General features: G+C 36.2%; 1 protein-coding gene across 15 annotated transcripts in view; it reads left to right on the top strand.

Annotated features, from left to right (window-relative positions):
- The window catches only part of LOC138751338 (LYR motif-containing protein 4-like), a 276,723-nt gene that overhangs the window by 26,676 nt on the left and 232,472 nt on the right, over positions 1-17,575 (top strand). For 14 of the 15 annotated variants that reach the window (XR_011349836.1, XR_011349835.1, XR_011349834.1 and 11 more), the window contains exon 2: positions 11,894-11,947. The exons of the other annotated variant lie outside the window; for it this stretch is intronic. Coding sequence is in view for 3 of the 14 variants with exons in the window: in XM_069913508.1 (XP_069769609.1) it covers positions 11,894-11,947 (54 nt within the window). In the remaining 11 variants the exon portion in view is untranslated. The remainder of the gene's footprint in view (positions 1-11,893; positions 11,948-17,575) is intronic. 15 annotated transcript variants of the gene reach the window in all.

The following is a 17,575-nucleotide window of genomic DNA, read 5'->3' as shown; positions in this document are numbered from 1 at the left end:
TCTGGACCATGATAGAAAGATCACAGTCATTCTTGGTTGGTACCAAAATCTCAAGTCCCATCACAATGAGCACTGGTACATCTTGGACTGTGCGTTCATCCTGCTACTCTTTACACTTCTCATTCAAGACCACACTGCAGATCCAGTTCAAACAGAATCATTAAGTTTGTGGGTGATTGCAAAGAAGAGTTTGGGAGGCTCATAAAATGGTACTGAGGACAACAACCTGAGCCTCGATTATAGACATGACAAAGGATATGATTATTGACTTCAGGAGGATAAAGGTCAACCATTCTAGTTAATTGTTTTGCTTTGGAGAGCACATAGTTCCTTGGTGTCCATGCAAAAGGAAACCAAATCTGCATCCATAACACCTCATTGTCAGGAAGATGCAGCAATGCCTACACTTCTCAAAGAAGTTGAGGAGGGCAAGGTTACTGACCGCCATCTTGGCAACTTTTTACTGGAGTTCAATTCAGAGTGTCCTGTCTAGCTGCATCATTGCATGGTGTGATTGCTGCAAAGGATTGAACCAAAAGTTAATACAGAGGATCATCAAAATGTTGACCAAAATCACTGGGATCTCCCTTTTCTCTATTGATGACATTTACAGTGAGTGTTGTTTAAATAGGGGTCACAGAATTACAGAAGACCATTTCCATCCAGCACAGAGTAACTGACCTACTGCCATCAAGAAGGTACTGGAGCACCAAAATCAGAACTGTCAGGCTGGGAAATGGCTTCTTCCCATTAGCTGTGAGATTGATGAACAGTGTCCTGTTGATCATCCCAAAATATTTGTATATATTTCATTTTGTATCTTTGTGCATTTATGTGATTATTATATACTATGTATGTCTGCGCCATGGTCTGGAGATAAATGCTGGTTCATAAGGTTGTATGTGTGCAGTCAGATGATAACCTTCAACCTGAAACCATGAGATCTTTAAAGCATGACATTCTGTCATTCTTGGACAAGTTATGCTGATACTGATTCCCACAGTACTGCTTTACTTGGGTTATTCAGTCAGAAAAACAAATGTTGTTTAAAAATTATGGTTCAAATATCTTGTATCTTTTTCTGTAGTTCTGAAGTTTGTGTAATGTAGCCTGAATTATGAATGAGATAGAATCCACTGTACCTTACTAATTTCTGTACCTCGTGGGGAAAAAAAATCATATTTTCCATTAACTCTCCACCTATGGTATAATGTTCCCTTGGTACAATTTAATATAGATTTGGGACATCCCATAAATGTCTGATTTATTAACCCATACCTAAATGAATCTGTGAAAATCTGATATGTAGAAGCAGAAAATGCTGGAAACATTTGGCAGGTCAGTCAGTGTTTATGGCAAGTCAAATACAGATGACATTTCAAGGCAGAGAAAGTGAGTTGGATTTAAGTTACAAAGTGTGTGGAAATACTTTGCTGTGAAGACTGGATTATAACTGATTAATCAATGCCTCTTCATGTTTAGTAATACTTAAAAGAAATTGCAGCTCTAGGTTAGATAGTGGATTTCAGTGCCCATCATAAGAATTGTTTGTTAGGACAGTCTCTGACCATGCAATAAGATATCGCTGCCAAACTGGGTCTGTGGCAGCTAATGAGTGAATCAATACAAGGGAGAATTTTCTCTAATATACCTGTTACAGATACATTGGTAAAAAAGATCATTGCACAAAGAGACAAACTCCTACTTTGCGTTGGAGACTCTCTCCATGTTCTGTGGGGCTACAATTACCAGCATGTCAATTGTGATAACTCAGAACATCTGGCAGTTCAAAGCTAGACATCCATACAACACTCATGACAATCAGTAGCTGCAGAAATGTACATTAACATCTTGGTTGAATGAGAAAATGCATGCCAGAAAGAGCAGCAAGCATACTTAAAAATGAACTGCTAACCTGGCAAAAAATGCATTACGACTTTAATTAAATATCAAAAATACCATATGATTGATAGACCTAAGAGATCAAATTAAAACTCTTCAGTCAAATGCAATCATGAATGGAAATAAGCATCTAATGGTATCCATTCTCAATGGTGCAAGCTCACATGTGAGTACTCAGGACAAGACTAAAACATTTACAGATATTTTCAGCCAGTCATCCTTAGAGGATGATTGATTTCTGCATCATTCAAGAAATAACTGCAAACAGAGACAGAGGTAGATGACCTTTTAATTTTTAATGTAGACTACAGCAAGGTAAAAGACTATTTCAGCCCGTGAGTACGTACTGGGAGTGTAGGTTAATTGCCGGCATGGACTTGTTGTCCAAAATGGCCTGTTACCATGCTGTATGTCCAAATTAAAAATTAAAAGCTTGACTGCCCCTGGCATAGGTATTGCAAAGGCTTAAAGAGTCAGACATCCTGTTGTAGCACTGAAAACTTGCACACTGAAATTAGCCCTTGAGTTAACCAACCATCTTGCTCCTACTTGCAGAAATCCCATTTTATTTTCCCAGCAATTTTTCCCAGATTGTACCATCCATCTAGATAAAGGGCTATTTGCAGTGATCAATTAATCTACCAACCCTAAAATCTTTGGGATATTAGAGGAAATTTGAGTATAGTCTCAGCCAAACCTACTTGGGCTAGATGTAGAGGGTGGATCTTACTGGCCCTCTGTACCCTGGAATCAGGTGCCAAGGTCTAAATACAAAGCATATCTTAGGTGATTGTTGAGAATCCATCCCACAATGATCTTGCAAGCTTTTTCCTTAGGCAGTACGAAGGCTTTTTTTTCCATCATTGTGAGGCTTTTCAATATTCTTTATAATAAGAAACAAAGTTTAAAATTGTTGTAAGGTGGTTACAGATGATACAAATGTTCATGCTGAAGTACTTGAATCTCATTAAAAACATTCAAATTAAGTCAAATGATTTTTGAAAAATAACTTTCTAATTTGCAAGTAAAGAATGCTTTTGAATTGAGTCAGAGGGTAGAGGGTCAGAATCTTTCTCAAGTAGGTATCACAAACAATAGGTCAGAGGTTTAAGATGAGAGGAAGGAATTTTAAATGGGATGTTTGGAAAATTTTACACAATGATTGATAGTTTGAACATGATGGAATTATGATGGTGCAATCTGATACAAGCACCGCATTTAAAAGGTATTCAGACAGGCATCTAAAAAGGCAAAGCACAATGCAAGACCTAATGTGGTTAAATAAAATTAGATTGGGTGGACAAAAATCTCAGCATAACATTGTGGGCCAAAATACCTGCTTATGTGCTATACTAACCTTTGACCATAACGTGTAAAACTAGAAGCAGACCTTTCAAGTCACCATGTTTATGCTGATCAAGAATCTATTTTTACCAAAGTGAAAAGACAATGCTGGAGAAACTCAGCATTGATGGAGGGCTCAAATTTGAAATGTTGGTTATGTATTTTTATCTTTGCTATATGAAGGATACTGTTTGTCCTGCTGAGTTACTCCAGCATTGTCTTTTTACTTCAACAATGGTGTCTGTAAACTTCCATGTTTTACTTCTATTTGTACCAATCTTATTTATCAGCTCTTGAAATATAGCCTACTTAAAGACCATACGATGTAGAAGTAGAATGATCGAATCTGTGCCGCCATTCGAGTCATGGCAGAATATATTTTTCCTTTCAACCCCATTTTCCTGCTTCTCCCCATAACTTTCAACACCCATCAACTTCCACTTCAAATACTGCATATCCAAAGAATTGACCTCCACGGCTTGTCTGCTGATGAATTATACAGATTCAGCACTCTCTAGCTGAAGAAAGTTCCCTTTGTCCCTGTACTAAAGGGTCAACCTTTTATTGAGGCGGTGCCCTCTGGTCCCAGCCATCCATCGTGCACCCCCCCACCCCATCAAACCCTTGACACGGCAGCAGGGATGTATGGCTGCCAAGCCCAGAGTTCACTGGAGCTCCGCACCGACTCGCAGTGATGGCTCAATGTGGAAGCAATGGTCATCTTAGTTACCCATAATCCCCCATGCAGTTGGAACTGCTCTGCCAGAGCAGGGAAATGCATAGTGGATCCAGCTGTATGGAGAATTATGGGTAAGGAAGATTGCTGTTGATCCCACATTGAGCCAACCGCTGCCTGCTTCTCACCCATTGGGTGCTGGGGGCCGAGAGTCACCTTTCCATCGGTAAGAGAGGCTGCCCATGGGGATGAGGACAGGGATGACTGGGACACTTATTTGGTGATGATACCACAAATTATCGACGAGGAACACGGTGGGATACATGGGAGTTGAGCGAGGGTTTTGTCGGGTCATGTTTGGTGCAAAACAATCTTTGATGAACAGATGTTATCTACTGGAAAAAGTGCCAGTTTTTTGGAGGTTGCTAGTGTTCAGAATCTCTGATAAAAGGTTAGACACCTCTACCAATAAATGGTAATTCTGCTTCACCCCACAGGAAAAAGAATCTCAAGGTTGTGATATCACTTATGTATCTGATAATAAATCTGAAATCTGAGGACAAGGAGATCCTGTTCTTGTGTCTAGGGATGGAGGGAGCCAGGGCAGATGTGCAAGATATGGAGATGTGTGTAAGAGCTGAGTTGAGGGTAGTAGAGGGGAAGCTATATTTTTTGAAGTCGCTAAGTTTCTCCTAACAGTTTTGTGCAAACAACCTGTCCAGTCTCATCCAGCTCTTTCAATATTTAGTAGGTTTCAAGGAGATCATCCCTCATCCTAAACATCACCAAGTACAGGCCAGCACCTTTGATTTAGATTATTGAATAAATGGCTTTGTGTCTAAATTTGCACCCAAAATGGGTGATATGGGTGGTGGTGCTGAGGACTCCGAAGGGCTGCTGAGAGACTTGGATAGATTAGGAGAATGGGTAAATAGGTGGCAGATGAAATACAATGTTGGAAAGTATCGGTCATGCACTTTGGTAGCAGAAATAGATGGGCAGACTTTTATTTAGATGGAGAGAAAATTCAAAATTCCAAGGTGTAAAGGGAGTCCTCGTGCAGGATACCCTAAAGGTTGACCTCCAGGTTGAGTCAGTGGTGAAGAAAGTGAATGACAAGAGGGCATAATTTCAGGATAAAATTGTGTCAATTTAAAACCGATGTGGAAAAAATTTCTTTAGTCAGAGTGTAGTGAGTCTGTGGAACTTGTCACAGGCGGCTGTAGAAGCATGGTCTTTGGGTATATTTTTAAAATTATTTTTATTAAGGATTTTCAATCAACACGGAGTTTCAAAACAAAATCAGAACCATCACAGATATGTACAATAAAATACCAAAACTAAACTACATGTTTAACAAAGAAGGAAGAATCAACACATTATCACAATTATCAAATTCCGCACTATTGTTTATAAATACAAAATTACATACCATGTCAATTCCTTAAAAGAAAAGTAGGAAACAGGAAAAAAAAGAGAAAAAAGAAAGAGAAACTTAATCAGTTTAAGGTGCTACATAGGGTTCACTTTTCTAAATCCAAACTGGCAACCACTTCCTGAAATAGAAGACAAATGAAATGGGTGTAATGGCTCCCCTGCCACTTAAGTTGCATGTTTTATCAGTGCCCCAAAATACAAAGGTTCTGGAGCAAAGTCTATAGCACATTATCCAAAATATTTAAAGTTAATTTGCAGCCCTGTCCGCTGACTACATTATTTGGAATCTCTGACCACTCTCTAAATTCTCTACAGAAAGAGGTAATAATGTTAACATCCTTATTAGCTAAGCATCTAATCTTGATGCCCTGGAAGTCAGATAGGTGCCTTCTATTACACAATGGATTAAGGATGTTTCTTTATTAAAATGGAGAAAATCAAATAAACATTTAAAGGGTCCACTAGAGTTTTTTTCCAAAAATAGTCATTCTTTATGCACTATTTCGCTGAATCACAAATGCTTATGGAATAAATGTCTTAACTGCAAGATGGTTGTACTAGTACAGGGGTAATATACTGAAGATACTTCCCGCAAAGGCATCAAGGTGGTCAGGGACTGGGTGGTCTGAGTGTGTATTTGAGGGTGTATGTAAACATTAATGTATATCTGTGTTGGTTCTTCCTGGTTTTTTTTTAAATGGGGGTGGGGGCACAGTGTACATCTGTTCAAGAAGTTGTTTTTGATGCTCAAAAAATATATTTTGGAAATAAATGTTTTGTATCTTGAGGATATTCTTGAGACTTGACCTGAATAAATGGGCCAAGTTGTATATTTGACCTGAATTGTTTGCCTGTTTTTTGAAGTTTTAGTTAATTTGTTGAATTTTTCTTCATTGACACAGTAATAAAAGCATATTTTAATCATCCCATTCCTATTCTGACTAAAATATTCTAATTCAGCACATGACAAAAATGGACTCTATTACTTACCTAATTTATTTACTCATTCTTTCACCTGGTCTTGTTTGCATGATCAGATCCATGTAGAGTGACTAACTAATTCACTTTTTATTTGGAATAGTGCCTGGCATTTTGATGCCTCTGCTAATAGCACTGCAGAGCTGTTGCTCTATATTTCACAGCTTGGTACAAGGAGTTGAACATTGTGTCATTGCAATTGGGTAATCAAAACACAAACCACAGGTTCATCACCACTCCATTTTTACATTACTTCATTTGCAGTCGTTCCTGTTCAGAATCATTGACTAAATGGGCATCTCACAAAAAAATAAAAATATTTAATTTGTTTCATGTTAATGTATTTTTTAGTGGAAGCTTGAGCAAATTAAGTTCGTAAACCATGGGAAAAGTGGCCAAATAAGTTGATTAAAGATTGATTAAATCTGATATCTAAATTGAGTAAAGTCTGTATTTTAATGGTTTGTTTTGCTGACATGTTTGTTATTCCAGAATTGTGACCAGGGTTAGTGGAAGACTATTGCAAGGATACTTTTTTTTTCCAGAGAGGTTTGCAAAGAGTGCATGAATTATTTAAATGGAAACTAAATAATTCCAGAAATCTAAGAACAGACTAGAATGGGGACACAACTTCAGGTGTAAAAGAGCAAGTTAGCAAAATGTCTAATAAGAGTTATTTTAATAGATTTCCTCTTTACTCCAAAGCTGAATAATCTGGTTTGCATTTGAAGCATTTTATGTTTAATTAAATAGTAATTGTCTTTGGAGAGAGATTTAAGATTCAAACAGAACCAAGGAGCCCAGATGGGTTATTAGATCACTGTATGGCTATATTAAGGCCATTATTTTTATCTCCAGCACATTATACCAAAAGTGCTGTATAGTGATATTTGTCAGAATATTTTGAGCAGTTTTCTTCCAAGTCTATCATGGGTATATGATCAACAATAGATTAGGGCTGATATAGGGAATTTTTATATTAATGCTTGTAAAAGTTAAAACCTTGTGTTTATGATTTATGGTTGCTCTATGACTTTCCCTTTAAGGATTAATTGTTTTTGTATAGTTACTATGATGTCATATGTTGTAATATCCGAATGGACAAGGAGTTCTCTTATCATTCTTGGAATGACCATGGAAGAGACATTAGTTCTCGAGAAACTTTTCTTTGTATTTATCCTTATTATTCGCTATCCATTATTATTCATTATTACCATTTTAATTCATTTATATTTGTTTGAAGTTGAGTATCGTTATCATTTACAACATGCTTAATTTTATGGTGCGAAGCTATGAAAATGCTTATTTGCTTTTATCAACAAAAGATTAAAGCTATTTACAGCTGCAATTGTGAAGTTTGATTTATTTGGAGAAAATGGATACAATTTGGAATATCGAAGCTTACTTCTCTTGGAAGGTGATGTGTTTTGAGATTGAGAAATATTAAAAGCTGGAAAGTATCACCTACAATGCTTAGTTGAGTTAATTTGGAATTAGAATCTTGAGAGTTAGAATTCAAAACTTTCTACATAATTGATCAAGTACAGATGTAGGATTTCTTGAAGCTGCATACTGAAGTGGATGTGCTTATTGAAAATATAGAGAAATAGATGTGCCATGCTGAAATAACGGAAAGGTACAAGAACTAAAGGGTAACAGTAACCTGCCCATTATTTAATGGGATAGTAATTGTTTTGTGCTGTTATTAGGTGTGTTTTTTGCTTAAGGGACTAAAGTGAGGAAAATAGTTAATATTAAAGATAAACTGCTGACAAATTGGATATTGTTATGCTACATTTTAATGAGTTTTAAATTAGCTTTAGAGGACCAGGTTGGAAAAAAATTCTACATGAAAGGAAACTTTTATCAATGATTAGGAAGATCTATATAGTAGGTAACTAAGCAGTAGATCACAAGATAAAGAAATAGAAGTAGGCCATTCAGCCCATCAAGTCTGCTCTGCTACTCCACTCTGAGCTAAACCATTTCTAGCCTTTTCTCCATATCCCTTGACACCTTGGCTTATTAGATACCTATCAATCTCTTTAAGCTCCCCCAATGATTGGGCCTCCACAGCTGTATGTGGCACCATACATTTCTCAACATTGTATCTCCTCTGCCATTTCCTTGCCCACTCTACTAAATTGTCTAAATCTCCCTACAATCTTGTGGTTTCTTCAACACTTCCTGCTCCTCCATCTTTCCTGGTGTCATCTGCAAACTTAGCCACAAAACCCTTTAATCCATCATCCAAATTATCGATATGCATTGTAAAAAGTGGCCCCAGTGCTGACCCCTATGATACTCCACTAGTAACCGGCAACCAACCAGAACAGGATCCCTTTTATCCCATCCTTTGCTTTCTGCCTATCAGTCAATGCTCCATTCAATATATCTTTCCTGTAATTCCATGGGTTCTCATCTTATTAAACAGCCTCTTCTGTGGCACCTTATCGAAGGTTTTTGAAAATCCAAATAGACAACATCCACAGCCTTTCCCTTGACCATATTATTTGAGATTACCTCAAAAAATTCCAATAGGTTGGTCAGGCACGATCTTCCCTTCATGAAAACATGCTGGCTTGGATCTATCATGTCCTGCTCCTCTAGGTATTTCATAACCTTGAGCTTGAGGATTGACTCCAATAACTTTTCAATTGCCAATGTCTGATTAATAGACCTGTAATTTTCTTTTTTCTGCCTCCCTCCCTTCTTAAACAGCAGATCCACATTTGCAAACTTCCAATCTTCCGGAACTATGCCAGAGTCTATTGATTCATGGAAAATCATTTCCAATACCTCCACAATTTCTAAAGCCACCTCCTTCAGAACCCATGTGTGCACCTTATCCAGTCTGGAGACTTATCTATCCTTAATCCATTTAGCTTCCCCAGCACTTTCTCTCTAGTAATCTTGACTGTACCTAATTTAATTCCCTGAGACCTCTATCAGGTATATTATTAATGTCTTCCACAGTGAAGACTGATGTGAAATACCCATTTAGTTCCTCTATTACAGTGGTTCCCAACCTTTTTCTTCCAACTCGCATACCACTTTACGTATTCTCTATGTCATTGGTGCTCTGTGATTAGTAAGGGATTGCTTAAGGTAGTATGTGAGTGGGAAGGAAAGGTTGAGAACCACTATAGACCCAGTTGTTCATGAAATATTTTGCTTGAGAAAAATTGTCATTGGCCCATTTCTTTTGGAGTTATGAAACCGTGCACATAACAAGTCAATTAGGCATGATTAAAGCAGTTGTTTTCAAATTTATTTCTTTCCACCCACCTACCACCTTAAGCAATCCTTTACTAATCACAAAACACCTATGGCATAGGGAATACTTAAAGTGGTATGTGAGTTGGAAGAAAAAGGTTGGGAACCACTGCTCTACTACATCTCTATTACCTATTATAATTTCTCCAGCATCATTTTCAATTGGTCCTATATTTACCCGTGTCTCTCTTTTACTCTTTTCATATATTTTAAAAAAAACTTTTAGTATGCTTTTGTATGTTATTTGCCAAATTCCTATCATAATTCATCTTTTCTTTCCTCATGACTTTTAGTTTCTTTGTAATTTTTTGAAAGTTTCCCATTTCTCTCTTTTTCCACTAATTTTGCCTTCATTTTAGCCTTAATCTCTCTTGTTAGCCACATTTGTGCCATTTTTCCAGTCATCATTTTCTGTTTTCTTGGAATAGATCTATCCTGCACTTTATTTTTTGTTGAAATATCATTCAATTCTACTCTGCTGTCCCTCCATCGAGCTTACTTTTCCAGTCAACTTTATCATACCACAGTAATTTCCTTTGTCCCAGTGAAATATTGACACATCTGATATCAGGTTTTCCTTTTCGAATTTGAAACTGGACTCAATCATATTATCACTACTTCCTCAGGGTTCCCAATCACTTCAGGTTCATTACACAGCACCCAATCCAAAACATCCAATCTCCTGGTGGGCTTATGTAATTCAGAGATCGTAGCCGCCACATGGTGGCACTACCGGGCTCCTATTTGAAGAACACATCACATGTCAATCAAGGCCGGACTCGTCCCAAGCCATCAAGGTGACCCTCAAATTGCCAGGTACTGGGCTCCAGCCTGCTTGGACTTAGCCTTGACCTAATTGGCCCAGGTGAATCACCTGTGCTGAGCCCCTGCACTTGGTTTCGAGGCATTGGTCACAGCAGCCAATGGGGCCCAGCCTGCCCTGAGTGATTGGCTTTTGAATACCTGCTGCAGGATTATAAAGGACCATGCTTTCCTTTGCTCTCTCTCTTGACTCCTCGTGGCCTGTGCGTATCACCTTCTGTATTGGGTTGAGGTGAGACCCAAGACCAGTTAGTGAGAGCCATGTCCGTACAGGTCAGGGGGTGGGGGCATGTAGCATTACCTTGATCTGATTGTTTACTGTATATGTGCTTGTGCCATTCCTAAGTTTTGTCGGTTAATTTAACATTTAAATTCTGTTGTTTCCTCTACATCTCTTGAGAATAAACTTGTGCTTTGTACCTCGACCTCAGTCTGGTTCTTAACCAGTGGGACTCGCACGAACCTTCACTTATAACAGCTAATAACCAAGCTGCTCCAAAAAACCATCCCCTAGGCATTCTATAAAATCTCTATCCTCAGATCCAGTACCTTCCAGACTTTCCCAAACCCCTTTTGTGCTAAAATCTCCCATAATTATTTTGATATTTTCCTTATGACATGCTTTTTTTATTTCCAACTGTAACGGCACCTCCCTGCTGTTGTTTGGGGGGTCTATATCTAATTGCCATTAGAGACCTTTTACCCTTGTCATTTCTTAACTGTAAGGACTCTACCTCTTCTGACTCCATGTCCTTTCCCTCTACCTACCTGCCTCTCTTTCCTATACAATGTGTCCCCTTTGACATTCAGTTCCCAATCACATTCATCATTCAGTCATGTCTCGGTGATGGCCACAATGTTATTTTTTTAGTTTGTTTATTTGTCACTGTTTGCATTCCATGCATAACAGTGGCTCTTATTTCAAATAGAAAAAAAATTGCTTTGTCTGTTAAAATGGATTTTTAAATGTTATTTTTCAGAGCAAGTTTTGATCGTTATCTTCGTGTCCCAAAAATAGTTTCATTATAATGCTGAAGGACTGTTTTAGAATTAACACTGGGCTTAATTTTACATTCAATTTAAGCCACTTTTTATTTTTTTATTATAAGCTTCCTGAGTTCTTTGTTCAACGCAATTTTTGTGATTTCTGTTGGATGCACGAAAACAATTAAAATTTCACTTTTTGAATGTTCAATATGTACAACATTGAAATCTTAATTGTGATACATAAATAAAGAATATATGGTATGAATTCCATATTTTCCTTGATAACTTGCTGGCCTTTATTGGTCCTAGACCTGAACTAAATTGTCGAATGTGCTCGTCAATTTTCTGAACATTAATAATTTGAAGAAGTTAATTCTCTTAATTTCCAAAGTAAAAAACTGTTTAAACACCAAAAACATTATATTTTTGTTGACCTTTGTTTCTAACATCTACTGTCCATTCTTTTGCAAGGACCAAAGAGGGAGTTGAGCAGTACATGGCATTGAAGGCTTGGAAAATGAAAGGGTAAAGACTGCTGCTTTCTTCTTTTGTGCTGCTTGGCAGAGGTCATATGCTCAATCTGCTCCACTCCCAGGAGCAAGTTACATTTACATTCAAAACCTCCACATGTGCCTCTTTTTTTTTTTGCCACTCTCTCATTACTTCAGCAAAATCATAAATTAGGAAGCACTTTAACATACAAAATTTGATGCAGATAATGAGATTGGCAGGAAATTTAAGTGCAGACGTGGCCAAAATTGGGTTGCATTTCAGATGTAACTGCTCATTTATTTTCTCTTGCTTCTTTCTTAGAAAGTATGAAAGTTTTTTAAATTAATTTGTCGAAAATCTAAATGAGAACTTTAAATCTAGTATTTTGAAAGGATTAAGGGGTCTTTAAGGAAGAGTGATTATTAATATAGCTAGAATGTTATGGAAAGAGGATACATTATTTAGTTCAACCTGAAACTGGAGTTTCAAATCTAAACAAAGCAAGCTATGAAGATAAAATGTGGCTAAGATTAATATGGAAGTGGCAATAAAGGATTTGATAGTAAATAAGTTATTGCTAACATAAAAGGAATTAATATAGTTTCCAACAAATATATATCCATCCATTCAAGGCACTAAAAATCCAACAGGAAAAGTTGTACGTTAACAGAAAATAATTAGATTAAAGGATAAGGTTTCTAATGTCACCAGGAAGAACAGTAAGCTGGGGGGGGGGGTCACGTGATGGAGTAGTGGCTGGTCAGGTAAAACCAGCCCTCCATAGATAAAGTTTAAAAAAAAATAAGTGATAGAAAAGCAAAGCTTCAAAATAAAACATAAAAAGGTTTTTAAATAAACAGTACAAGAAAAACCTGAAGATGGCTCTGAAGAAAGAAAAGCCTACAATGGCAAGCAAGGGAGAAACAAAGAAATCAGCCGACAACAAAGAAGGCCTTACTGGAATCTGCGAGCCAGGAGCTCTCCCAAAGAGGATTGCCCGAGCTGCGAAGCTGGTAAACAGGCAGCTTGGGGGCGAAGTCTCGCAAGGCAGGCTTGAACAATGGCTCATGGAGCCAGAAAAGGAAATGCAAGTGCGCATCTGTGATTCGCATCCTAAAAAAGGCACTGAGGAGAGGAGATGCCAGCAGCAGGTTGCTGCTAACACCACAGGAGAAACTGCGGGAGAGGCAGTAATAGAAACAGGCTCTTTATTGAGTGAAGTCATGGAACAAGAAAGAGAAGCCCTAGAAGAAGCTAAAGAACTACAGGAAAAAACACAAGGTAAAAAAAAATCTAGTTGGTGGATAAAGAATACTTTGATAAATAAAAACATTAATGGAAACAATAATGCCTGAGTTTAAAGCTATTAGAAAGACAATGCAAGAAACCGATGCAAAAATCCAAAGAATGGAGAATATAATGACAGAAATGAAAAAGCGAAGTGACGAAGTGGAAGACAGAGTAATAGATGTGGAAATGGAGGTGAATGAATTGAGAGAAAAACTGGAAGATATAGACGCAAAGAAATTAAGAAGTCATATGATTTATTTGCCAGAAAATTGACATTTTAGTAGACATAATAATATAAAAATAGTGGGCTTAAAAGAAGGTTAAGAAGGCGCAGATATAAAAGGATTCTTAAAATGATGGATCCCACAGATTTTGGGAGTAGAAGAACTCCAAGAAGACCAAGACATTGAAAGAACCCATAGGACATTGGCACTGAAACAGCAACCACAGCAGAAACCGCATTCCATACTGGTAAAACTATTGCAATACAAGAAAAGGGAGAAAATATTGGAAATGGCTGATAGAAGAGTAAAAGAAAACAAGAGACTATTGGAATACAATGGGGGAAAACAATCATCTACCTAGACATAAGTTTTGATCTTTTAAAGAAGTATAAGGAGTTCAACTTAACAAGAACTTTATTATAGAGGAAAGATTATAATTTTGTATTATGTCATCATGCAATTTTGAAGATATTCATCCCTGGCAGACAAAGTAGATGTTTTTGAACCCAGGAGTAGCCTGTTACTTTGAGGAACAATTACCAAATAAGCAACAAGAATAGAAAATAACCAAAAGACTGTTTAAAAGTAATGCATACAAGTAGACTTGAAAGTTAATAGTTGGATTATATTAAAAAAAACTGTTTTATTTTTTAGGATAATATATTGTGATTTCTCTGGGGGAGGGCTGGTGATGGGGGAGCGAAATCAGTTGAGAATTACAGTATATACCACAACCCACAAAGTTAAGGGAGTGGTTGTCTTGCGAGTTAGCAAAGGCAACTCATTAAGTGGGGGGGTGGGGGATTTCCTATTGTTTTCTACAACTCTTTAGTCTTTTCGTATATTTTTTTAAATTTTCTTATTAATTGTGTTGATGCGTATAGTAAAGAATAATAACATTCAAAAGTGCGGCTTTAGAGGAAGAGAGTTGGAGGGTTTGAAGTGGTGCACGGAGGTAAAAATAAGTCGATAGGATGAATATATTGAAATATACAACAATTAATATTAATGGAATTCACAACCAAATTAAGAGGGGAAAAAAAACTATTGACTCTACCACAAAAAGGAAAAAAATAGACATAGCATTTGTATAAGAAACACACTTAACAAAGTCTGAGCATCTCAAACTGAAGAGAGACTGGGTAGGTCATGTAGTAGCAGCCTCGTACAATTGTGATGCCAGTGGAGTAGCTATCCTAGTTAATAAAAATTTACCAATTAAAATAGAAATAAAATTAAAATAGATCCGGCAGGTAGATATGTAATGATGGTATGCCAGATTTATTCAGAATCTTCGAATTGTTAAATATTTATGCACCTAATGAAGATGACCAGAAATTTATGCAGGACTTTTTTTTTAAGATAGAAAATGCACAAGGACATATTTTACTAGGGGGAAACTTTAATTTTAACCTTGACTCATCAATAGATAAAATCATGAAGAACACCACAAAAAATAAAGCAGCCAAATTTACATTCAAGTTCAATGCAAGATATGAAAGTAATTGATATATGGAGAAAACAACATTCAAAAGAGATTATTCATATTACTCTAACAGGCATAAAACTTATTCTAGGATCTATAGGTTTTTATTGTCTGCCCAAATTCAAGGGAGAGTCCGAAAGACTGAATATAAGGCAAGACTTTTATCAGACCGTTCATCCTTGTTGTTGTCAATTGCTCTGGAGGATATTCCGCCGAAAAGATACAGATGTAGACTGAATCCCATGCTGTTAAAAAGGCAAGACTTTCGGGAGTATATAGAACAACAAATCAAAATATACTTTGAGACGAATGAAAATTCTGTAACAGACAAATTTATATTATGGGATGCAATGAAAGCCTTAGTTAAACAACCAAAATTATAAAGGAATACTGTCGGGAAATAGAACAGTTAGAAAAAGATATAGTAATCACAGAGAAAGATTTAATGAAAAGAGAGGATATGGGAAAAAAGAGAGAATTGATAGAGAAAAGGTTAAAATATGACATTACAAACATACCAAGTGGAAAAAAATTATGAAAACAAAACAAAGATTTTATGAATTATGAGAGAAAACCCACAAAATTTTGGCTTGGCAATTAAAAGCAGAGCAAGCAACAAGCACTAACATCGCAGCAAAGAAGGGGGATAAGCAGATTTCATATTATCTACAAGAGATCCATGATAATTTAAAGAAACTTTTTAAGCAACCATATCAAATTGAAAACCTAGGGAAGAATGCTGAAATAGATGGATTCTTATCAAATATTGAATTACCTCAATTACAATCGGAAGAACAAATTACTAAAACCTTTGACAATCACGGTAATATATGATACACAATGACATTACCAAATAATAAAGCACCAGGGGAAGATGGATTTCCCACAGAATTTTACAAGTTATTCAATAATCTACTAATTCTGCCTCTCTTAGAGGTAATGAAACAAGTGGAAGACACCCAGAATCTGCCTGACTCTTGCAAAATGGCAATAATCTCAGTAATTCCAAAAACAAGAATATAGACTGCAAACTAATTGCAAAACTATTAGCAAATAGATTAACGGATTGTGTACTGAAATTGGTGAAGTTAGATCAGACAGGATTTATTTAAAAACAGAAGAATTGCAGATAATGTTTCTAAATTTATTAACCTGATTTGATTCATATGGCACAAACAACCAAAACACCAACAGTGGCAGTAGCCCTTGATGCAGAGAAAGCCTTTGATAGGGTTGAATAGAGTTATCTTCTTAAAGTACTACAGAAATTTAAATTACCAGAAAAAATTATTAATTGGATCAGGGCCCTATATTAATGGTCCTATGGCAAAAGTGGTAACAAATGGATATGTTTCAAATAACTTTAAGTTGAGTAGGTCAACAAGACAGGGGTCTATCACCTTCGCTGTTTGCTTTAGCTATAGAACGATTGGCAGAACTGATAAGAAAAGACCCCATGATAAAGGAATAAAAAGTGGAAGAATTTAAAATTATCTTTTTTGCAAATATTATTGTATACTTAACAGACCTAGATAAATCAATAAAAAGGTTATATACAAAATTGAAAGAATACGGGGCAATACAGATTAATATCAATAAAAGTAAGGTGATGCCAATGAATAAAGTGGACTATACAAAATGTAAAAAGAAATCTCCTTTCAAATGGCAATCACAGGCCATACATTACTTAGGTATCAGAATGGATAATAATTTAAATCAATTGTATAAATTAAATTATCAATCATTAATAAGGAAAATCCAAGAGGATTTTGAGAAATGGAAAGAACTACCACTAACTTTAATAGGAAGCGTAAAACTGCATCAAAGTGAATATTTCCATGACTACAGTACTTAATCCAAACGTTACTGATTCCCTTGATATGGGAATTCTTTTAAAAAATTGAATAAATTAATAAGTTCCTATGGAAAGACAAAAAAGTCAAGAGTAGCTTTGGATAAACTAACATGGACATATAAACAAGGGGGATTACAGTTACCAAAATTTCAAAACTATTATAGGGCAACGCAATTAAGATTTTTGTCAAACTTCTACCAGGCAGAAGAAAAACCATCTTGGCTTAAGATAAAGATATATAAAATAGAGGAAAATGTTCCTGGATACTTACTCTACAAGTGGAATGAGAAACTGATACAACATGACAATCTACCAATACTGCATCATATATTAAAAATATGGAGGAGAATACAGTTAGAATGAAAGATGATAAATTATCAAAGACAAAAAAAATGTTACTAAAGTTCATTAATTCCTTTTACAGTGGATAATTTGTTCTTCAAAGAATGGGCAAGAAAAAGAATTAAAAGATTGCTTTTTGGGAAATAATTTATTGGCATTTGAACAGTTAAAAGATAAATATGGAATATCACATGGTCCAATATTTTCGTATTATCAATTGAAAACATATTTAAAAGAGAAGCTTGGAGCTAGTCTAAAGTTATCTGAGGGTAGTTGCTTTGAATATTTATCAAAACCGTGTGGTAAATTACAAAACAAGGAAAATAAAGTAATATATAAACCCAAACAATATTGGGGAAAAGACTTAAATATATGGATAAAGAATGAAACATAGATGGAACTATGTGCACATACCATGACTAATATAAGCACTCAGTGTCGTATAATACAATACAATTGGCTCC

This window comes from Narcine bancroftii, chromosome 1 (genome assembly GCF_036971445.1).
Source record: "Narcine bancroftii isolate sNarBan1 chromosome 1, sNarBan1.hap1, whole genome shotgun sequence".
NCBI classification, from domain to species: Eukaryota; Metazoa; Chordata; class Chondrichthyes; order Torpediniformes; family Narcinidae; genus Narcine; species Narcine bancroftii.
This window is presented reverse-complemented; position numbering and strand designations above follow the sequence as displayed.